Source organism: Perognathus longimembris, chromosome 10, assembly GCF_023159225.1.
Source record: "Perognathus longimembris pacificus isolate PPM17 chromosome 10, ASM2315922v1, whole genome shotgun sequence".
NCBI lineage: Eukaryota > Metazoa > Chordata > Mammalia > Rodentia > Heteromyidae > Perognathus > Perognathus longimembris.
Genome location: NC_063170.1, coordinates 1,282,929 through 1,305,507, shown reverse-complemented (window position 1 = coordinate 1,305,507; position 22,579 = coordinate 1,282,929). Strand labels below are relative to the sequence as shown.

The 22,579-nt window shown below is 74.7% G+C and overlaps 2 protein-coding genes across 2 annotated transcripts in view; both read left to right on the top strand.

The window, feature by feature from the left end:
* Nucleotides 1-1,274: 1,274 nt before the first annotated feature.
* Nucleotides 1,275-14,810, top strand: Znf469 (zinc finger protein 469). The gene is given in 30 exon segments (XM_048355456.1): nucleotides 1,275-2,087; nucleotides 2,312-2,684; nucleotides 3,089-3,184; nucleotides 3,293-3,355; nucleotides 4,371-5,447; nucleotides 5,535-5,728; nucleotides 5,730-5,774; nucleotides 5,776-5,821; nucleotides 5,824-6,011; nucleotides 6,013-6,108; nucleotides 6,110-6,320; nucleotides 6,404-6,521; nucleotides 6,523-6,966; nucleotides 7,023-7,268; nucleotides 7,270-7,381; nucleotides 7,384-7,825; nucleotides 7,930-8,159; nucleotides 8,161-8,301; nucleotides 8,303-8,546; nucleotides 8,549-9,170; nucleotides 9,337-9,946; nucleotides 10,356-11,984; nucleotides 11,986-12,195; nucleotides 12,281-13,067; nucleotides 13,070-13,153; nucleotides 13,156-13,347; nucleotides 13,492-14,256; nucleotides 14,259-14,440; nucleotides 14,442-14,640; nucleotides 14,643-14,810. Coding segments are annotated over 30 exon segments (10,572 nt in total). The 3' UTR covers nucleotides 14,756-14,810.
* A 7,155-nt stretch (nucleotides 14,811-21,965) lies between these two features.
* Nucleotides 21,966-22,579, top strand: part of Zfpm1 (zinc finger protein, FOG family member 1) — a 51,362-nt gene continuing 50,748 nt past the window's right edge. Inside the window, exon 1 of the mRNA XM_048354958.1 lies at nucleotides 21,966-22,128. Coding sequence (XP_048210915.1) covers nucleotides 22,089-22,128 — 40 coding nt within the window. The 5' untranslated portion in view covers nucleotides 21,966-22,088. The remainder of the gene's footprint in view (nucleotides 22,129-22,579) is intronic.

Sequence of the window (22,579 nt, the reverse complement as noted above, 5' to 3'; positions counted from 1 at the left end):
AGCTGAGATTACAGGCGTGAGCTACTCGTTCCCAGCTCAAAGCTTTCTAATGGGGACCCTGAGGAGCTGCAACCCAGGCCCCCGTTCCTTTGGGAGGACAAGGAGCCTGGAGCGCCCGCTCCAGGAAGAGCCGCAGGAGACCTTGGCGGGAAGCCCAGGAGGGTGGCGGAAGGAGGGCCTGCGTGGCCTAGCTTGGTGAGGAGGAGCTGCCCTTCCCATGCCTCCGGACGCGGTGCAGGTGGGGGGCCGGGACGGCCGGGGCCTCCTCTGCCTCCGAGCCCCTGGGAGGCGGGCGGAGGGGTCCGGGGCCTGGGAGGGGCGGCGTGGCCCCGGGCTTGGGATCACGGAGAGCCCCCCGGAGCAGCGCCACGGCAGTTGGCTCCGCAGGCCAACTTCAGGGGGCCGTGGGCCCAAGGGGGGTCCGGGTGCTCTGGACGGCTGAAGGGCGACATCCGGGTGCACCACGGTGGCACCAAGGGCCAGGAGAGGAGGCCCGGTGCCTGCTGGTGCTCCACGCCAGCTCTGAGCCGTCGGGGCAGGGTGGCGGGGCCCTGCCCGGAACCCCACCCTCCCAGAGCCGTCTTGCTGTCATCTCGGACGACACTACCTCCCCCCATCTCCCCGACGCGAAAGGATCTCACACAGGCACCCGATAAGGCGGACAAACACCCGCCTCCCGGCCGGGCCCAGCCGGCCTCCCCCCCACCCCCCGCGCGGAGTAATTAAGATAAATGCAGCTGATAGCGGGCAGTGTGCTTTAAAACGTCCCTCGGGCTCCATCTTAGATATAACTTTACCTGCCGGGGTTTATGGGGCGCTCAGGTGGCGGCGCTTCGGAGGACGCGGCCTCGTCTGAAGGAAGAGGAAGGGGAGGACCGCGCGGGGCGCAGCCTCCCCTGACCGCAGCGGCCCGTCAGCGCCGCGGCGGCACCCGCGCCTCCCGCCACGGCCCGGCGTGCGCGGGCTCGGCAGGCGTGCGGGTGTGCCCCGCGGAGGCGGCCGGACGCCCCGCGCGAGCCCGGCCCGGAGGCCCCTCCGGCAGCGCCTCCCCTGCTCCCGGCGGCGGGCGGCGGCGGTCTCCGTGCGGGCCGCGGGGCCCGGCGTGGGGGCCCCCGCTCGACGGGGCTGGACGGCGGGGGGCCGGCGTCCGGCGCCACGGGGTGGGCGGCGCTGGGTGGCCCCGGCCTCCCTCCTGACCGGGCGTGAGCTTGGCGGGCACACCCTCTCGGGCGCTGCCCGGGGTGGCAGATTTCTCGCTTCCTGTGGTGTCCAGGATGGGAGAGGCCAGGAGCCGCGCCTGGTGCCCGGGGCCCGTGGAGCCCAGAGATCCCACGGTGTCCCGGGCCCCGCGGCCTGCAGGAGCCAAGCAGAAATACAGCCCGGCCCGGCCCCCACCCACGCTGGACAGCCGCCCGACACGGAGCTCCAGAGAGCCGGGTTCGAGGCCAGGCCTGCCACCTCGGGGCCATCCTCCCTCCGGTCCTGCCTCAGCTCTCACACGCCCACCAGCCCCGGGTGCGAAGGCCCCGCCGGGGGCGTCTGGCCCGGCCCGCCCACCCCCGGGCCGCTGGGTGGGCAGCCCGCCCTCCGCGCCTCCGCTCCCTCACCCGCACGGAAGCGGGCGGCTAAGGGATGAGGAAGGAAGGGCGGGGCGAGGTGGCGAGGCCCGGGTGGAGACGCGCGTGGGCGCCGTGGGCCCCGCGTCCCGGGCGCGGTGTGCTGTCGGTCAGGAAAGCGCGCGGCCGCCTTCCCCGCCCCTCCCCCGCCGGGCCTCGACGCCCCCTCTGCGGACCCGCCTTCGCCGGCCTCGGACCCGGCCCGCTCCCGGGGCTCTGGGGTCCGGCCGTGACTCGCTCCGGAGGAGGCTGGGGCGCTGCAGGGAAGCCGGGGAGCGGACCCGGGGCGGGGGCCCTGCAGAGAAGCCGGGAGCGGACCCGGGGGCGGGGGTGCTGCAGAGAAGCCGGGGAGCGGACCCGGGGGCGGGGGCGCTGCAGGGAAGCCGGGGAGCGGACCCGGGGGCGGGGGCGCTGGAGGAAGGGCCACCAGGGCTGCTTAGCCGAGGACAGGAGAGGCGGCCGCAGAAGCAGGCCGGAGCGCACAGCCGTCCCCCGGGCAGGCACCGAGGCCGCCCCCACCAGCTGACCACAGGCTTGAGTTACCCAGGAGCCAGGCGGCCGGCGGGGGGCGGAGGGGGGGCAAGTGCTGCTGCTGAGAGAAAGGGGGCCACTGCACTTCCCCCGGGGCTCCCCGGCTCTGGAGATCGGATCTCCCCACTTCAAAGGGGCCTTGCCCGCTGAAATGCTACCCGTAGGACAGCACCAAGGGCCCTGCCAAGAGCCGGGGCGGGACCGGCATCGAGGGTGGGGAATGTGGTGTCCCACGCCGCCCACCTTCCTCGCACCCCCGGAGGAAGCCAGTGGCTGCCCCTCCGTCCCCCGGGGTGCCACAGGTGAGCTCTAGGCCCAGAGGCCGAGCCCAGAAGGCGACGGCCGAGCTGGGGCGGCCAGCGCGGTGGGCAGGGCAGCGCGACCCGGAGCCGCGGGAGGAGGCCGGGGAGGGCGGAGCCGCACCGTCTGCCGGCGCCTCCCTACGCGCGGCCTCGGGGGCCCGCGCCCCGTCCCGAGCGGCACACGGCCACGCGCAGCCTCGGGGGCCCGCGCCCCGTCCCCGCACCCCTTCCCCTCGTCAGTAGCTAGTTGCTAGCGCACTTTCTTGTCTGGTAAGATGGAAGCCGCAAGTCAGCCTAGGCGTGCAGACTCGTGAGCGAGGGACCGGAGTCCTCCCGGCGCCCCACAGTCCCTCCCTCCCCGCCTCTGTGCCGTCAGAGCTGCCGGGTGCCCCCCAGGGCAGGGAGGGGTGGGACACGCCTGCGGTCACCCGGAAGCCGTTCCCACACACCGTGGCCCGCAGTGGAGGGGCTGGGGTGCGGCTCAGAGGGAGCACGTGCCGGGGGGGACCTGGGCTCCAGCCTCAGCTCCGCACACACCGGGCCCCCCTGGGGGTCCCCACCTGGGGAGAGGGAAAAAGGGGAGAGGAGGAGGGAGGAACGGGGTTCCTGGAGACCAGATCGTTCCCCTGCACCTTCTAGTGCAGGGCCTCGTCCTGGTGCAGGGCCTCCCGGCGCGGCTTCTGCCCATGGCCCCCGTGGGCTGCCTGGCCGGCCCGGCTTCTGCCCATGGCCCCCGTGGGCTGCCTGGCCGGCGTGGCTCCGGCTCCTTCCGTCCCCGCCCCGGGCCCTGGGCCGCAGCCAGGCACGGTGGCCGGGCTAACACGCCATCTGCTTTCTCTGCAGCCAAGAAAATCCCAGTCCTCGGGCAGCTGTGCGGCGAGCCAGCGCGGGCCCCTCCCCCCGCAGGTGCGTGGACCTGCGCCCCCGCCCCGCCGCCCCCACCTCCTGCGCGGTGGCGGCGGAGGCCCGGCGCGCTCCCCCGAGGCCCCGCGGTCAGGGTTCGAAACCACAAGCGTGAGCCGGGCGGAATGCGGGGACGGAGGCCGCTGGCCGGGGTGCCCAGGGCGGCCTCACCTCCTGACGGCAGCCCACCACCCCCGGACCCTGAGGCCTGAGCCCCAGCTCCTCCTCCACCCCCCCCCCACCCTCACAGCCCGATGGGGAGGGGCCGGAGGTGGCACAGGAGGAAGCCTCCCCCCTCCACCACCACCCAGTGTGGTGCTGCCCTCTGCTGAGCAGCCCTGGAACTGCAGCCCCCGGAAGGCCTGGGGACGCTCCTTTTCCTGGGGGGCTGGGATTTGAACCAGGGGCCTCAAGCTGGCTCTGCTTACTTGCCCAACTAACGCTCTGCCACTCGAACCCCACCTCCATCCTGGACTTCTTCTGGGCTCCTGTGGAGATGGAGCCACCGGCCTTTCTACCCGGCTGGATGGCTTCACCTGTGATCCTTTCGGTCGCTGCCTCCCGAGCCTCCAGGATCTCAGGAGTGAGCCGCTGGTGTCTGGCACTCTTGCCCCAGACGGGCCCTGGGCGGCTCCGGGAGCCCCGGTGGGGGGGACGGGGGGTGTCCCTGAAGGAGCCACTGGCCTGCTGTGGGCAGGCAGGGTTTGGTGAGAGGACCCAGCCCCCCTGCTGGAGAGCTCGAGCCCATCCGGCCGACGGCGCGGGGAGGGTCCCGGCCAGTGACCCGGGAGCGGGAGGCGGGGGAGGCCCCGCCTGACCCGGGCAGTGCCGCAGCGCCACCTCTGACGGGGGCGCCCCCAGGCGGGCTCCCTGCGCTCGCTCCGGACGGGCCTCTGCCCTGCTCCCCTGAGGGGCCCCCCCAGAACGGAGGGGCCCAGAGCCCAGCGCGAGGCTCTCTGAGGGCTCCGGGGCCCTCCGGCCCCCACGAACCCAGTTGACGTCGCGCCTTCCCTTGCAGATTCTCCCGGGACCATGACGGCAGGCCTCGCCGGGGCGCCCCGAGGGGTGCGGACGGGCTGCCCGGCCCACTCCACGCAGCCCCCCTCGGACCCCCGCCTCGACCTAGCACGCAGGACGCGGGCCATGCCCGGGGAGCGGCGCCGCGGGACACTGCCCCCAGCCATGACCACAGGCCCACCGCCCTGCGGCCTGGCCAGCGCCCTGGGGGGCCCCTCCCGGCACGCCCCCCGGGACTGCGCCCTGGCCGGCGGGGCCCCCCGGGGCACCAGGGAGACGGGCGGCAGAGCCCAGGCCGGGGAGCCCCCGAAGGCCCACCCGAGGCGGCCGAGGCGGCAGAGCCCGAGACCCCGAGCCCCCCCAGGAAGGAGAGCGGCCCGAGGACCCGCGCCGGGGCAGATCCGCAGCCCCACGCGCCGGTGGCCGGCTGGCCAGGCGGACGGCAGCCCCCCGCAGCTCCGCAGCCTGGGCACAGCCGGGCCCGCCCCCGGACCAGCCCTCCGGGGGCGCCCAGGCCAAGGGCCCCCCGGGCCGGGGGACTGGAAGCCGCCCCGGGCCCAGCCTGCCCAGGGGCCGAGGCCCTGCCTGCCCCCGAGGAGCCCCGCTTTACCTCCACCGACTATACCTCACCACGCACCACCCCGGGGCCCCTGCCGCTCCCGGGGCCCCCAGGCCCCGGGGGCCAACCTCTGGCCCACCGCTGCTGAGCACGACTTCCAAGGTGCTAATTTCGGGGCCCCCTCTGCTGAGCCGGAGCCCTTTCCTGAAGGCAGAAGGCCTGGCAGCCCCGGGGGGGTCTCCTTCGGGTACCTCACCCCGGCCTGCTCCCCACGGGGGGCCGACACCAAGGCCTTCGCCCGGAGCCTGGCGGGGGGGAGCCCGTCGCCAGGACGCTGCTGCCGGCCTTCCACCAGCCCTCGGGAGCGTGGCCCGAGGCGGCCCCCGGCCCCGCCTGCCTGCTGCCCCCTCCGCCGGCCCCGAGCCTGCCCCGCTACCCCGGCCACCTGGAAGGGGCTCCCTCCCCCTCTGCCGCTGCCCGCCCGTCCCCCGGGCCCCCTTCCCAGACAGTTTGCACAATGTCCTGCCCGGAGGAGCCCCTCCTGCCCGTGACAGGCTGGAGAGCCCAGGGGCCCCCTGAACCCTCTGCCTCAGAAATGCCCGGCAGGGAAGACCTACAGAGCCAACGGGGTGAGCGCCAGCCCGGGGCCTCTGGCGGCCCTGCTCCCCACCTTCTCCCAGCTCTGGGAGCCTGTAGCAGCCCCCTACCCCACCCCCGCCCTGGGCCCGCCGGCGGCCGTGAAGACCCCGTTCTTTGACGGCCAGCCCGGCCCAGGCCGGCAGCTCTGCCTCCCCCAGAGCCCCCCCCATGTCTTGGCCCCCGGTGCTTCCAACTTCTGGGCCGAGCCCCCCATCAGATGGGGGTGCTGAGCCAGATGCCCTTCTCCGGAGGGACCCCGAGTGGCCCGGGGAGGGCCAGGGGGCCCTGAGCTCCGGGCCCGGGGACGCGCTGCTGGCCGTGGGCACCGGCCCGGGCCGGCCCGGCGGCCCCCACGGCCTGCTCAGCTACGGCCAGCTGCACGACCCCGGGACCCGGCCCCCGTTCTTCGGGGGAACCCAGCCCCACGCGTCCCCCCGGGGGGCCCCCTGGCCCGCCCCCGCCCCGTGGGGTGGGGGCCTCTCCCAGTGAGTCCCCCCTGCCCTCGCCCGCCGCCCACCCGGCGGGCAGCAGCACCTGCTCCCTCGCTGTCCCCACCGTCCAACAGCCCGGCCAACCCCAGCTCGGAGGACGGCCAGCTCCCCGGCTCCCTCGGGGCCTCGGCCTTCTTCCACCCCCCCACCCACGCCCCGGAGACCCGCAGCCCCTTCCCGTCCCCAGAGCGCCCCCACGCCCTCCCCGTCCACTACCAGCCGAGCCGACCAGGCCTTCCCCTTCCGGGAGGACCAGCTGGGGGCGGGGGGCGGCCTGGCGGGGGCGGGCGGGGGCCCGGGGGCGGGCGGGGGGCGGGCTGCACGGCCTCCCCCGGGGCCCCGCCCCGTACCTGGCCCTGAGCGGCGCCAGCCTGGACCAGCTGGACGTGCTGCTCACCTGCCGGCAGTGCGACCGGAACTACGGCAGCCTGGCGGCCTTCCTGGAGCACCGGCAGTTCTGCGGCCCCCCCGCGGGCCCCGGGGCCCCCCGCCGCGGACCCGCGCCCGGCCTCGCTCGGCCTGGGCCCCGCGGCCCCCTCCCCGCCGGCGGAGGGCAAGGACGACCCCCTGAGGACCGGCCTCCTCCCCGGCCTGGCCGCGGCTGCCTTCCCGCTCCCCGCCTCCGACCTGGACCCCGAAGATGAGGCCAAGCTGGACAGCCTCATCGCCGAGGCGCTCAGCGGCCTGGCCTACCGGCCCGACAGCCCCGAGCTGGACAGCAGCTTCATCGACGTGTTTGCGGACGAGGAGCCCGCGGGCCCCAGGGGGCCTGGCACCGGGCCGCCCCCCGGCTCTCGGGGGGGAGCGGCTCCCGCGGACGACATCCGGGCCCTGCCGTCGGCTCCCGCGGCCGCCTCCGAGCCCCCGCCCCCCCGCCCCGGGGACCGAGACCACCCGGCCCCACACCGGCCCCCCGCCCGCGCCCCGGGCCCGGCCACCCCCGACGCAGCCGCTGGCCGGTCAGGCCACAGAGGAGAGGAAAGCGGCTGAAGTTGTTCCAGAGAGATCCGGACGTGACCCACGGCACCCCAGGGCCGGCCGGGGCCGTCCGCCTCAGACCCAGGAGGCGGGGCCGCAGCACCGACGGGGCTCCCCCTCACCCCGGGGACCTCCCGACTCGGCCCGCCAAGGGCCCCGCAGATTCGGACCGCCGGGCCCCCGCGGGAGCCAGGGGCTCCGAGCACCGGCGGCCGCCCCCCAGAAAGGACTCCGGAGGAGACGGGCGCGGGCGGCTCGTGGAGCAAAGAGTTCATCCACAAGATCGTTCAGCAGAAAAACCAGCGCTACCGGCAGCAGGGGCCGGGGCCCCCGCACAGCGCGAGAGGGGCGCCCCCCCCGGCGCCCCGGGGGGCGGGCTCGGGGGACGGGCCGGCGCCTCCGAGTCAGAGGAGGAAGAGGGGCTGCCGCCCGGGGGCACGGGGGGCAGAGGCCGCCCCCGCCCTGGCCGTCGGCAGGGGCGCCCAGGCGAGCGGCGGAAGGAAGAGAGCTCGACCGGGGGTCCCCGGGAGGTCACGAGGCGGGAGGCCCGGGGCCCGAGCCCGGGGGCTGGAGAGACGCCCCCGGAAAGAGGCCCCGCGTGTTCTGATCGGCCCCCGCGGGCGCCCCGCCGACACCGAGACCCCGGGGGAAAACCAGCCACCCTCGGCCTCACTCGGGAGCCCCTAACACCTGAAAGGGCCGCAGGCGCGGACCCCCGACACCGTTCAAGCCCAGAGAAGCACCCGGTGCCCCAGCCCACCACGGAGAGAAAGCCCTCGGCACCCCCGAGTCCGGCAGGGACGGGGCCGTCCGGAGTCAGCCCCACGGGCTGCCTGCCGAGGGGGTGCCCACGCCCCAGGCGGCAAGCCCGCCGGGCCCCTCTGCCCGCGCAGGGCTCGACGCGGCCCAGGACCGCCAGGCCTTCTCCTCCCAGCCGGGAGACGGCCCGGTGCCCGCCGCCAGCGCCTCCGGTGGTCCGCGCCCTTGGCCCGGAGGCGCGGTTTGGCGGAGCTCCACGCCCGGCGACGCCACGGGGGTTCCGGCCACCCCAAAGGGGCCCCGGGCCCACGGCAGCACCGCCCCAGGCTCGTCCCACACACCCAAGGACCGGGCCGCCCGCTTCCCCCGAAGACCTGTATTCCGCTGGGCCTTCAGCTGAAGACCCGCGCAGCCGCCCCTGCCCGGACTCCAGGGGCGCGGACACCTTTGAGCCGGAGGAGCCAGAACCACCCGAGGGCCCGCCCTACGCAGCCGAGGGGGTCGCGGACGGAGCCCCGATCACCCCTGACCTTGGCGTCCACGTCCCTCTTCTCGGGGCTGCCCGACAACGGATTTGACCTGGCTCTAAACGGGGACACCTGCGGGTCGCTGGCTTGCGGCAGCCCTCTCCTCCCACGGAAGCCCTTGATAGATCCTCTCTGCCCCTCGTTTCTCCTGCTGGAGGAGGAGTGCCCGGTCTCCCCCGGCCGGCTTCCTGACGGGGAGACGCGGGCCCGCGTGGAGGGGCGGTCCCTCCCAGCCCTCCCCCCGCGCCGGGGAAGGGAATCGAATGTACCGCTGCCTTCATGAGCGGTCTGTGCGAGGATGAGCTGGAGATCAGAAGATTGGTCACGGAATTAGAAAGCCAGCTGCAGAGAAGAGACAACGCCCACGGGATCCCGGGGGAGGCCCGTGACACCTCGGGCGCAGGCGGGCGGGGGCTGGGCTCGGGCCCCGGGCCGGCCCTCCAGGCCGTCCTGCCTCGGGGGGCAGCGCTCTCGGCGGCAGACCTTCCGGGGCTGGGGGGATCCGGTCCACACCGGGAGGGGGCGCTCGGAAGTCCCCAGGGCCCGTGGCCCCGCCTGGCCGCGGGAGAAGCAGCCTCTCCCCCAGGCACGGATGCCAACCCCGTTTCCGGAGCTCCTTTGGGCCCTTCCGAGGACGGCCCGGGCTTCCGGGCAGCCGTGCAGGCCGGCGCCCCCCCGGCGGAAGGGGACGGCGGATCGCCCCCCATGGCCCGCCTGCGTGGCTGGAACCCGCCGGAGGAGCGCCCGGCAGACGCCCGGGGCTCAGCCGCTGGCGAACCCCACGGGGAACTTCCGCGTCCCACAGCCGTCGCAACCACCCAGACTCCAAGCAAGGCGGCCCCGCTCCGGTCTGGCTGTCCCCCAGCGGGGAGGGAGTCCTCCACCGCCCGCCCGGGCCCCGAGACCCCCGTCTCCCAGACCCGGCTGGACACGTCACCCCCGAGGGGGCGCTTTGGGGGGCACCTCCAGGCGCAGCCCCCGCTCCGAGCACCCGCCCCCACCCCACCTCTCTAGGCAGAGCAGGGGAGCCGGAGGGGGTCGCGCCCCCACCCCGCGGCCGAGGAGCCCGGCTTCGGCGGCCGAGGCCTGTGCCGGCCGGGGCTCGGTTCCGCCCCGAGCGGAGTCCTGCCTGGGGACCGGGTTCCGGGCCCCTGGCGGGCGGCCCTGGAGCACCGCCCCCCAGCGACCTGTGGCCTCTCCCGGCCCCGGGCTGCAGAGCTGCGAGTACAGAGGACGCCCAGGGCCCGCGCCCCGAGGACCTCCCACACGAGGAAGAAGCCACGAGAAAGGAGGCGCGCAGCAGCACCCCGGACGGAGGCCGGCCGGCCCCGCGGTGCCTGGACGTGAGCCCGAGGCAGCTGGAAGTCGGGGCCCGCCGGCCGCGCGGAGGAGCCCGAGGCGGACCGCGAGGCCGGCCCCGCTCCTGCCGGGCAGCCGCGGGGCTCCCGGGGGCCCGGGAACCCTCATCCCCGAGGCCCCCGCCGGGCGGGCTGCCCAGGAGCGCAGACCTGCACCAGGGACGCGGCACGGGCCTCTGGCTCGCGGGAGCAGGCGAGGGGCCCCCCAGCCTCCACCGCCAGGACCCCGGCCGCCCCGGGCCGTGCTGGGCAGCCGCTTCCTGGTGGTGAGAACCCAGCAGCCCCCACCCCCGTGTCCCCGGCCCCCCCCCACCCCCCGCGGCCCCCTCAAGCTCCCGCCTCAGGGAGACCCTCCCTCCTCCCCACCCGGAGTGACCGCGGCCCCAGGGGAGCGGCGGGCGCCGCACCCCACCCTGCTGTCCCTCTGGGGAGCCTCCCAGCTCCCCACACCAGCCAGCCGGTCCTGCCTGGATGCCCCCAGAAGGAACACGCGGCGTCCAAGCCCCTACCGATGATGCCCTGACTTCGAGGAGCAGCCGCTGTGGTTCTGAGGGGACCCTGCCTCGCCACCCCCTCCTGGGGGCTGAAGGCCCCACGGCCTGGCCCCCCCGGCCCGCCCGGCCCCACCAGAACGCGGGAGGGACGGCCCCAGCGACGGCACACTGGGGGCTCTAGAAAGTCCCAGAGGAGAGGGGGCTGGGGGGCCCGCCCGCCCACACCGCCGCCCCTGCCCCAGGAAGGCCCGGCCCCCCGGACGCAGATGTCCGGGCTGCTGGCCCGTGGGGCAGCCCCGCCGCGGAGGGAGAGCCGGCGGCACCGGATCCCCACGTGAGGGGGGGCCCACCGCCCACCCCCACCCACCGGACGCCCGGGGGCCCCCGCGCCTCGACGGCGCCCTCGGGCCTTGCCACGCCGGTGACCGCGGGGCCGGGCTCCCGCCCAGAGGCCGAGGGGGAGGCTGGCAGCAGAGGCCGGGAGGGACGCGGGCCCGGAGACGGAGGCGCCCGGAGCCGACACCCAGAGCCGCACCCCGTCTCTCGGGAGCCCCTCGGGCCCACGCGGAGGCCCCGGGCCTTCAAAAGGAAGGCGGAGCCCGGGGAGCCCCCCGCCCCGCCTCCCCCCACCTGTGAGATCTGCTCCGCCCCCTTCAGCACCGCGGCCGGCCTGAGCCGCACAGAGCCCGGAAGCACCGGCCCCCCGGGCTCAGCCCCCCGCCCGCCCCCCCGGGCGCTGGGCTCCACCCGCCCAACGCAGGCAAGACCCCCAGGAAGAGAAGCCGGAAGGGGCCCGGGAAGGCGGGCACGGGCCCCGGCCACCCCCCCCGAGGCGGCCCCCCGAGGACCGCCCCGGGCGCGGAGACGCCCGCCACCCCCCCCGCAGCCAGCCCCGGCCCCCCCCGGGCCCCGCGGAGCGGCGCGAGGGAGCGGGCGCGCCGGCCGGACGCTCAGGCCCCCCGCCCAGGAAGGCGGCCCGCGGAGACGGCCAGCGCGCGGGCCAGGGCACGGGGGCTCCCCGCGGCGCGAAGGGGGCCCGCGAGAGGCCGGCCCGAGCCCCGCGGGCGAGGAGGCCCCGCCGGCCTCGCGGGGACCCACCCACGGCGGCCGGCCGTCGTCCCGTGGACGGACGCGTGGCGCCGGAGGGACGGCGGGCGGCGGCGGCGGGCTGGACCACCCCGGGGCCCGGGGGGCTTGGTGGGGCGGCAGACGCGGGGCCCGGGGCCTCTGTGCACGCTGGGGTCACCGCCGGGGCGGCCGGGGAGCGCCTCGCCCGGGGCACGGCCGGCGGGGCGGGGGGGAGCCGTGGCCGGGCAGCCGGAGGACGCCAGGGAGGCCGGAGCCCTGGGCCCGGGCAGCCAGCCGCCGCAGGGGCCGGGAGCCCGAGGGGGGGCGGCCGGGCCGGGGCGGGCCCGCGCGGAGGTGCCGGCCCCCCCGGCGCGCCGGACACCGCCGCCGAAGCCCCCGGCCCTGGACCCGGAGACCCCCGAGCACCGCCGACGACGAGCTGTCCTTCTCCCGGCTCTTCCCCCTGGGCGGCCGCCGGGGCCGGAGGAGGAGCCCCCGCGTCTACGGAAGGTGCCGCGGGAGGTCGGAGCGCGCCCCGCCCCCGGGGCCCCCCCCGCCCCCCGGGCCCAGCCCCCTGCCGGCCTCCCCCCGGCTGCCCACGGACCTCAGCGACTCGGGCTCCCTCTGCCTCTCCCGAGAGGACCTGTGGGACGACGAGGCCACGGGCCTTCCCGAGGCCTTCTGCGTGGACGGGCTTCTGACCCGGGGGCCTGGCCTTGACCCCCGGGCCCCCGGCCTGGGCCGTGGGCCCCGGAGCCCGGCGGGGGGGGGCCGGCTGGGTGGAGGAGGAGCCCTCCCCGCGCCCCGAGGAGGAGGACGAGGGGGCAGAGGCCATCCCGCAGCTGCACAGGGTTCCCGCGGCCTGGCGGGGCCTGGCGCTGCGGGCGGCCGGCGAGACCTCCCCCTCCCTCGGGGATGGGAGCCCGGAGCCCCCGGACCTGGAGCGGGAGCCCGTGGAGGACGAGCTCCCCGCGGGGGGCCCCGGCCCGCTCCCCCAGCGCGAGACGCGAGACCTGCGCTTCTGGGGTTCCCCGCGAGGACCTCTCGGGCCTCCCGGACTTGGAGGCCACGGCCGACGCCCGGGGCCCCTGGAGCAGCGGGAGGGAGGTGGCCGGGGAGGCCCCCCGCGAGCGCCCCCTGTGCCTCGGGCGCCCTCGGCGGCCCGCCCGCGCCCGCGCCGCCCCCACCTGCTACCTGTGCGTGCAGCGCCGGTTCCGCTCCGGGGAGCTGCTGCGCGAGCACCTGCGGGAGAAGCACGCGCAGGCCAGGGCGGGGGCCTGGGCCTGCGGCATGTGCCTCCGCGAGGTGGCCGACGTGTGGCTGTACAACCAGCACCTGGCGGAGCACGCGGCCCGCTTCGCCCACCGGGGGCGGCCCGGCGGGGCCCCGGGGCCCGCGCCCCCCTGCCCGGAAGAGGACGGCGCCTTCGCCGCACTTCCTCCACAGCATCTTGGGGCGCGCGTCCCCGTCCCCGTCGCTCGGGGGCGGGGGGCCCCGGGGAGGCCTCGGGGCCAGAGGGGGAGGCCGGGGGGACCCCCGGGGAGAGGGGCACGCCCAGCCCCCTCCCGCGGCCCCGACGGAGCCCCGACGCCGCCAGGTTGGGGCGGCCCGTCCGCCGTCACCGACGCCTCCGGCGCGTCCCCAAGCCCGTCCCCGGACCCTGGGTCCCAGAGCGAGCACCTGCCCCGGGCCGTGCCGGTGCACAGGGACTGCCAGAACCCGTCGCGCGACTGCCACCACTGCGGGAAGCCCTTCCCCAAGCCCTTCAAGCTGCAGCGCCACCTGGCGGTGCACAGCCCGCGGCGCGTCTACCTGTGCCCCCGGTGCCGCGGGTCTACGCCCGGCACGGGGAGCTGGGGGCGCACCTGGGCACGGAGCACGGGCTGCGGGGGAGGGCGCGAGCTGCCGCACACAGCCGCTGTTCGCCTGCGAGCTCTGCGCCGACGTCACGCACGTCATCCGCAGGTCCTTCAGCTGCAGCTCCTGCAACTACACCTTCGCCAAGAAGGAGCAGTTCGACCGGCACATGGACAAGCACCTGAGGGGCGGCCAGCGCCCCTTTGCGCTCCGGGGCGCCAGGCGGCCGGGGGCCCCCCGGACCGAAGGCCTCGGCCTTTGAAGGCACGCCGCCCAGCAAGCGGCGCAAGGTGGCACCGCCCGGCAGTCCGCCGGGGCCCGGCAGCACAGACGGGCCCCCGTCCCCGCGCGGCCCCGCCCCGGGCGACGCTTCCCTCCTCTTCCTTTCCCAGATCTTCCTGGAGATCGATTCCAGCACCACCCAGAGCCAACCCCAGACCCACGAGACACGCCGGGGCCCCGCCCGCCCCGAGGGCCGCCCAGGCGCGGGGCCCCATCTGCCTTCGGACAGCCAAGAACCGCGCCTCCACCTCTGTCTCCGTGCCCGGACTCCCTGGCCGACGGCAGAGGCGGCGGAAGGCTAGCGCGAGCCCTGCAGGGCCCAGGGAGGGGACTCCAGCCGGCAGCCCCGGCCCACAGAGGCAGCGAGCTCCCCCGGAGGGGAAAACGACTCCACGCCCTTTCTCAGGAAAACACCAGAGCCCGGGCACCCGAGGCACCTGCGCCCCCGGCCCCGCTCGGAGAGCCCCCCCTGCTCCACCGAAGGAAGCCAGGGCCCAGGGGTCCCACGGTGCTGGAGGGGGGCCGGGGGAGGCCCGCCCCCACGGGCAGCGCTAGCAGGCCGGAGCCCTGCTGTCGCGCGTCGCCGGACAGGTCGGCGGCGTCTGCCTCTGGCGAGACGCCCAAGCGCCCCGCAGAGCCAAGAAAGCCCGTGGGGAGGGGCAGGCCGGGGCCTGCAGAGCTGGCCCATGGGACGGAGCCCGCCGCCCCCAAAGCCAGACCCAGACCCAACTCCCACGGCCGTGGAGAGCCACGTGGCGGCACCGAGACAGGGCGTGGCAGCCGGCCCCAGCCAGCCAGTGGGCAGCTCCAAAGCCAGCCAGCCGACACCCCCGCCGAGCCAGCCGCTCCGGCCGGAGCCCCGCCCCAGCCCAGCCCAGGGGCGGCACGGAGGGCCCCGGAGAGGCCGGCCATCAGGGGCGCCGAGGGTGTCCGGGCCCCAGAGAGAAGAAAGAAAGCAGTGAGAAGAGGAGACGAGGCCAGGCCCCGGAGCCGGCAGGGGCGCGAGCGCAGGGAGCGCGGGGAAGAGCCGCCTCCGGCCCTGAGAAGCCCCCCCGGGCCCCCCAGGAAGCAGGCCACGCCCAGCCGCGTGCCCCCTGCCAGGCCCAGAGCAGCGGCCAGACCGGCAAGATGCGCCCCGGCCGGCAGAACGACAGAGGGGGGGCCCCAGCCACACCCCCAGGAAGGAGGCGCCGGCAAGGCCTTCCCCCGGCTGAGGCCCCTGCCCAGCCCCGCCAGAAGGACAGACAGACAGCACCCAGCGCCGAGCCCCGAGACCGCCGGACGGCCGAGTCCCAGAGCGACCTCCTCAGCCGGCTCTTCGGGCAGAGGCTGACCGGCTTTAAGATCCCTCTGAAGAAGGCGGTTTCGGAGTAGCCCGCGGGAGGCCGCGCCCGCGGCAAAGCCCGCGCGAACCTGGCCGTCCGACGCCCGGGACAGCTCCCCGCGGGCTGGGCCCGCCGGCTCCGAGGCGGCTCCCCACCGGGGCCATCTCCGAGCCGCCTGGTCCCCGGGGGGCCCGCGGCCCCCCCCTCCCACCACGGGGTCCACACTGGCCGCCATCTGAGCTGCCAACACCCCCAGAGCACCTGGCCCTGGGGCCCGGGGCCCCCTATGGAACGAGGAGCCGGAGGGCCCTCGGCCAGCCCCACGACCCCCCCCCCCCGGAGCCTTCCTCCCACCTGGGCTCGCCGCTCTAGGAACCACACTCTGCCCTGAAGGTTCTGGTGCTAAACCCCATGCTGTAATGTGAATACGGGCTCCCGGGGCGCTGGGCGGGTGGGAGGGAGACCAGGGCCGGCGGCTGGGGGAGGCGCCTCCCCCGGCCAGGCTCCAGCCCCCAGGTCCCGGGACCCTCAGGGCCGGACAGGGAGGCGCCACGCACCTCGCCGGCTCCCCACATCCTAAGACGCCGTCCGGCTCAAGAAGGGGCGACCCGCCTGTCCTGGGCGCCTCGGGCTTCCGGGCTCGTGTGGGCTTTCTTGCTGTCTGTCCGTGTTCCAGTCTCCAGCCCGGTTGCCATGTGTACGTCCGAAAGGCTTTATCTGGACATTTCTCACAAGACCAAATCAGGCCCCCGCTGCCTCTCTAGAAGGTGCTGGGCCCTCGCGGAGCTGCTCTCGGCGGGCGGGCGGGGACTGGTGGGGGAGAATCGCAGCTCACGGGCCTTTTCAAATATATTCCCACTATTTTCGCAGAAACCCTTCTGGCTGTGTGGCGTCCGTCCTTGCCCCCGCCCCTCGCTGCAGCCCGGGGCTCAGCCCGGGGAGAGCGTGCCCCGTGCCAGCGGGGCGGGGCGGCCCTCCGGCGGGACCGGCCTGGCCACCGTGTGACCGCGAGGCCCTCGGGCCTGGGGTGGGGACCCCTGTGTCTGAGGAGGATCGGGGGGCTTCTGGGCGGAGGCGGGCCGGGAGGCGGGCCGGCCCGCAGCCCGGCCCACCCCCCTCAGTGCCGGGAGGCTCAGCCGGGGGGCCCGGGGTGGGCGCTCTGCCCTGCACACACCCTCGGGAGCCGGCTTGGAGAGGGGCCGCCCCCCGCGGTGCCCCGTGGCCGGGAGACCCCTAGCAGCCCAGCCCCAGCCTGGCCAGCAGGTGGCAGCCTCCGCCCGCCCAGGGACCCGCCGCCACGGGGCGGGGACTCACCAGTGCAGACCCGGGGACTGCATCCCCGCACGGCACCCACGCAGGCCATCGGGGCACGTCAGGGGTCAGGGGTCAGGGGCCGGCCTGAAGGGCTCCCCGCGGAGCTGGGAGCGGAGGAACAGCGAGCTGGACGTGGGAGCGGGGCTGCGGCCACCCCTTCCCCTGCGGCAGACGACACCACGGCCACAAACCCTCTCTGCCCGGGGGCCTCGTCCTCGAGCAGGGCCGCCGCTCCCGGGGGCTCCAGGGGGCTCCAGGGCCCCTCCCAGCGCCAGCACCCCGCGGAGCAGCCCCGCAGGGTGAGCTAGGCGGCCACGGGGTTACCAGCGTCCATTGGTGCCCCCGAAGCCAGGCCCAGCGGCGGGGGAGGCGGGAGGGGGGAAGGCAGAACGGTGGGCCACGTGACATTCGAGGGCCATGATGCCTTGTGAACAGTGAAGGCGGGGGGGTGGGGGGCTGTGACTGTAGAGCATGGGGGGGTGTCGACGTGGAGCACGGGGTGGGGGACCAGATGGATCGCGGGAGGGGGTGGCCTGCTCTCCATGCAGATGTATAAGCTGCCCGCGGCCACCCAGAAACCATGCCCCCCACCCCGGGAAATGCGCCCTGGGCAGGAAGAGGGATGGAAGGATCCAGAGTGGTCTGGAGGAGGCTGGGACTATGGCCTAGTGGCAAGAGCGCTTGCCTCGTATACATGAGGCCCTGGGTTCGATTCCCCAGCACCACATATACAGAAAACGGCCAGAAGGGGCGCTGTGGCTCAAGTGGCAGAGTGCTAGCCTTGAGCAAAAGGAAGCCAGGGACAGTGCTCAGGCCCTGAGTCCAAGGCCCAGGACTGGCAAAAACAAAAACAAAAAAAACAGAGTGGTCTGGAGGGGCAGACACGGGGGGCAGACATGGGGGGTGGGGGGCTTGAGTCCTGGGGGCCCACGCCAGGGGTTCCTGAGCCTCCGGTGAGGCAATGGGCTTGCGGGCTCCGGAGGGGCCCCCTGGCCCCCGGCCACGTCACTGCTCACGTACCACGTGAAGCCCGCACAACCCTGCCCGTGTCTGGAAAGGCCGGTGCAGCCACGCTGAGCCCGACAACCCCCCCTCCCGGCCTCCCTCCACCCCCAAAGCCAAGGCCGGGCCCCCCTCCCAGGGCAGCGTCTGCCTCTCTGGCCGCGGGGATGTCCTTGGGGGCGGAAGCTCAAGGCCACGGGGCTCCCAGACAGAGGAGGCTGGGGGGCCCCCGGGGCCTCGGCCTGCGCTGCTCCCAAGCCCCGCGGGGCAGCCTCCGGCCCTGAAGGAGCGCGGGGGCCTCTGCCCGCGTGGTGAGGAGGCTCAGCACAGTGGGACGTGGGCTGGAAGCAAAGGACTCGGGCTCGCAGGCCCCCGAGGGCCCCACCCCGCCCCCCCCATGCCAACTACGACAGGGCCCTGCCCCGCCCCCCATGCCAACTACGACAGAGCCCCGCCCCTGCCCCCCCATGCCAACTATGACAGGGCCCTGCCCCCCCATGCCAACTACGACAGGGCCCCGCCCCCCATGCCAACTACGACAGGGCCCCGCCCCCCATGCCAACTATGACAGGGCCCTGCCCCTGCCCCCCATGGCAACTATGACAGGGCCCTACCCCGCCCCCCCATGCCAACTACGACAGGGCCCTGCCCCGCCCCCCATGCCAACTACGACAGAGCCCTGCCCCTGCCCCCCATGCCAACTACGACAGGGCCCGGCCCGGCCCCCCCCATGCCAACTACGACCCCCTCTGCCGCCTCCCTCCACCCCACCCCAGCCCTCAGCGAAGGGACATGTGCAGACATTGGCTCCACACCCGCTCATGGGCAGAAGGAAGGACGACTGGAAGGACAGACGGGAGGCGTGTGCGGGAAAGGAAGGGAAGAAGGAAAGGAGAAAGAGGCGCGGGGGGCAGGCAGCTGAGGTGGGGGCCTCAGATGCCCTCCTGTGCCTGGTCGGCCCCCCGCAGGCTAGGCCAGGAGCTCCGCTGGCCCACGATGGAGGGGGTGCAGGCAGGAGCCCGGTGCCCGGCCCGGGAGGCAGCGCGCGGGGTGTAGAGGGGCAGAGGCCGAGTGGAGGGCAGGTGCGGCTGCCCCTGGCTCCGCCCTCTCCCTCCTGCCACGGCAACCGGAACGCCGTCGCCAGCAACCTGAGTCCCCCGTCCACAGAGCCAGGGGCCGCAGCCCGGTCCTAACTTAATTTATGTTGACATCCTCGCTGCTGCGTGACCTCCTCAGCCGTCATGCGGTGTTTAAACTCATTATCCTCGTGGAAGCGGAAGTTAATTAAACCCTCCTCGAAGGCAGCGCCAGCACGCGTCAGCCTGGGCCACGGCTCCGCGCCTCAGCTCCCCCCCCGGGTGGCTGCCAGGGGCCAGGCTCAGGATCCGGGGCAGGTGGGGGCCTGGGAGAGGTGGGGGCAGGCAGAGGCGGGGGACAGGGGTGGGCTCTGAGCTCGGAACCCGCCTCTAGTGTCCATCATCAGTCAGAGGGCCTGCATTCCCGGGGCAAATCCAGCTCTGCCCAAGGCCGAGTGACTTCCCACAGTGATGCCTCAGTTTACCCACCTGGCAATGGCCAATGAACAGTTTCCCCTTCAGAGTGTTTCTCTGAGCAGACGATGCTTGTCAGTCCCCAGGGCCAGGCTGGACAGGAGGGCCCCACGGTCACCCCTGTCACCACCAGTGTGCAACGGCCAGGAGCTGAGCGCAAGAGAGGCAGCCGGCCCCACCCTGAGCACCGGGGACGGAGCTTGTCCCATTGCAGCCACAAGGCTCTCAAAAAGGAAGGAAGGAAGGGAGGGAGGGAGGGAGGAAGAAGGAAGGAAGGAAGGAAGGAAGGAAGGAAGGGAGGGGAAGGAAGGAAGGAAGGAAGGGAGGAAGGGAAGGGGGAAGGAAGGAAGGAAGGAAGGAAGGAAGGGGGAAGGAAGGAAGGAAGGAAGGAAGGGAAGGGGGAAGGAAGGAAGGAAGGAAGGAAGGGGGAAGGAAGGAAGGAAGGGGGAAGGAAGGAAGGAAGGAAGGAAGGAAGGAAGGAAGGGAAGGGGAAGGAAGGAAGGAAGGAAGCAAGGAAGGGAAGGGGGGAAGGAAGGAAGGAAGGAAGGAAAGGAAGGGAGGGGAAGGAAGGAAGGAAGGAAGGAAGGGAGGGGAAGGAAGGAAGGAAGGAAGGAAGGAAGGAAGGAAGGAAGGAAGGGAGGGGAAGGAAGGAAGGAAGGAAGGAAGGGAAGGGGGAAAGGAAGGAAGGAAGGAAGGAAGGGAAGGGGGGAAGGAAGGAAGGAAGGAAGGAAGGAAGGAAGGAAGGAAGGAAGGGAGGGGAAGGAAGGAAGGAAGGAAGGAAGGAAGGGAGGGGAAGGAAGGAAGGAAGGAAGGAAGGAAGGAAGGGAGGGGAAGGAAGGAAGGAAGGAAGGAAGGAAGGAAGGAAGGGAGGGGAAGGAAGGAAGGAAGAAGGAAGGAAGGAAAGAAGGAAGGAAGGAAGGAAGGAAGGGAAGGGGGGAAGGAAGGAGCTGAGCCAGGCGTCAGGAGGAGAGGCTGCGCGGGCACCGGAGGAGCCTGTGTAAAGGGCCCGCTCTACAGAGGTGAAGCGAGGGCAGGTCACCTGTGCCGTGAGCACCATCGCTCTCGGGAAGGAGCCAGTGGCTCGGGCCTGCGATAGGGCGGGAGGAGTGGCTGAGGGGACCCGCTGGGGTAGGGACAGGGGTCCGGATGATGGTGCAGAGCAGGAGGGACAATAGAGACATTGGGGCGTCCCACTGGGAGTGATTGAGCCTGTAGGGCATGGGTGTGGGAAATGCTACCTCAGCCTGGCCACCGAGGAGCCACCCCACCCCCCGACAGAAGGCAGAGGCGGCACAGAGTCCAGGGCACGGAGGCCAGAGGAGCCCAGCACCTACCATCCTGAGTTACAGGTGGAAGTGGAGAACCACACCCTCTACCACAGCAGGCCAGACAAGAAGGCCAAGATCAAGGAGAGGGGCCCTGGGGGCAGACCTGGGGCTGCATCCCAGCTCCCCCACCCGAGCTGAGCCTCGGAAGCCTCTGAAGCGCCCTGGAGCCCTGGGAGAAGGGCAGGGCCACCTCAGAAGAGGCCCCCAAGACACCGCAGAGCCAGGCCGCGCCCATGCACAGGGGGTGTGGAAGGGCTGCGCTCACACATCTGCCCCCCCCCACAGCCACCCCGGGCAGAGGGGTCCTCTGGGACAGAGCAGCACTTCCCGCGTCTCCTCAGCTCCCGGACCTCAGCCCCTTGTCCCACTGGCCAGTCTCCCACACGGCCCAGTCACCTTCCCCGAGGGACGCGGTACGGACAGGGGGCAACTCCCTCACTGTTCCCAAGCTGGGGCAACGGAAGCCGGAACGAGAGTCATGCATACCTTGCGCGTGACACCGGTGGCTCAGGGAGGTCATGTGACGACACCTCCACGGGGGTGCGGGCTTTCCATCCCGCTGCTGTTCCCAAAGTCCTCGGGGGTAACTCCCCTCGTGGAGAAAGGACGCCGCATCCAACGCAGCCCTTGGGTACGAAAAGGTACGGGGCAGCGGAGGCTGCGGACGAGCCCTCTGCCCATGCTGTCGGGTCCCCGAGTCCCCCCTGGGGAGAGGGGGCGCTTCTAGGGCCCAGGGACCCCTCCAGAGGATGAGGGAGGTGTTTCACTGGGGGTTGGGGCACATAGAACCCCCACCAGGAATCCACTAGCATGCCCCGTTCCGGGCGGGGACACCGCCTCCACGGGCCTCCGCTGAGGGCGGCGGGCGCCAGGGAGGAGGCCCAAGGAAGGGGCAGCGCCCGCCGCTGGCCTCGGGGTCCCTCAAGCAGGAGGATCCCTCGAAGATGGCACGGTGCAGGGTCACGGCCACCAGAAGTGAGGGGCCGTGCAGATTCCGATGGAAGCCCCTCGGTGACCAGAAGCCCCACATGCGACCCGTCTGTCCCAAGACACAAGCGGGCATCCCTGGGGTCTGCGGCCCCGCCGGCCGCTCCCACCGCCCCAGCTCCAGGACAGCTCCGCCAGGCCCCGGGAGGGACCGCGGGTGGGCGGGGCTCGGGAGCCCCGACTGCCCCTGGACGGGGGGGGGGGGGGGGGGTGGTGGCAGGAGCTCAGCTACACCACCAAGTCCGTATGTGGCCACCGGGGCAGATCGTCACGTCCTGGCTAAGCCCGAGGACATCGCCGCGTCTGGGGTCGAGGATGGGTGGAGCGGGGCCGAGGGCTGCGGCTGAGCAAGCCCTGCGCCCCGGCCTGGAGGGGGCAGGCTCCGCGCCGCAGAGGGCGACCGGGAGGGGCGGGGCCGTGGCCGGAGGCGGGGCCAGAGGCGGGCGGGAAGGGCGGCGAGGGGCGGGGGCCGAGGCCAGGGGGCGGGGCCAGAGGCGGGCGGGAAGGGCGATGAGAGGCGGGGCCTGGGAGTAGGGCGGGGACAGAGGCGGGAAGGAAGGGCCTGGAGGGGCGGGGCCTGTGGGGGGCGGGGCCGGCGGCGGGTAGGGCCGGCCGGGAGGGGCGAGGCCTGTGGGGGGCGGGGCCGGCGGCGGGAAGGGCCGCCGGGAGGGGCGGGGTCTAGGGGGGCGGGGCCGGCGGCGGGTAGGGCCGGCCGGGAGGGGCGGGGCCTGTGGGGGGCGGGGCCGGCGGCGGGAAGGGCCGGCCCGGAGGGGCGGGGCCGGCGGCGGGGAAGCCCGGCCCCGCGGAGGCGGGCCCAGCAGCGCGGCGGCGGCCGACGCGCCAGCCCCGCCCCGCGCCGGCCCGCCGGCCCGCCCGGAGCGCCCTCGCCGCGTCCACCGGCTCGTCGTTCGCTGCCCGCGGGCTTCATTGAGAAAAGCCGGACGGCGGCGGCGTCCGCGCGGGAGCCGAGGAGCCGACACCAGCCCGCCGCCCGCCGGAGCGCAGGACCGTGGCCTCGGGCCTCCGTGTGGGCGCCGGCGGCTCCCGGCCGGCGCGGCGGGCTGGGGGCGCGGGCCGGAGCGACCGTGGAGCCAGCGGGCCGGGGGCATGGTCGGTCCCCCGGCCCCGCCGCGCCCCCGCCGCCGCCGCCGCCCGCCCGGGGCTAGAGGCGGCCGCCGCGAGGGCGCGCGGCGCCGGAGACATGTCCAGGAGGAAACAGAGCAACCCCCGGCAGATCAGGCGTGAGTCAAACTTTGCCCGCGGTCCCCGCCGCCCGCGCGCCCCGGCGCGCCCCCCGCGCCGCCCGCGACCTTCACCCCGCGCCGCGCCCCCCGCGGTCCGGCCCCCGCCGGCGGGGCCCCGCGGGGGCGCGGCCCGGACCACGCGCGGCCACCGCGCGGCCCGCCCCTCCCCCGCAGCCCCGAGATGGTGCGGCGATAGCGCGGCCCGGATCTGGGCGCCGATAAAGTTTAAAATATTCCATTCTGCAAGTCCCGTCCCGATAGATCGCTCCGTCGGGACGGGCTGAAATTGTGATCTTATCGCGCCCCCGACTCTCCCAGGCTTTGTATCCAGGGGGAGAAAGGAAGAGACCTGGGAGCGAGCGAGCGAGAGGGGCGCCCACCGCCGGCGCCCGCCCGCCCGCCGCCCCGCCGCCGGGAGGGGGGGTTGCGGCCGCCGCCACGCCAGCGC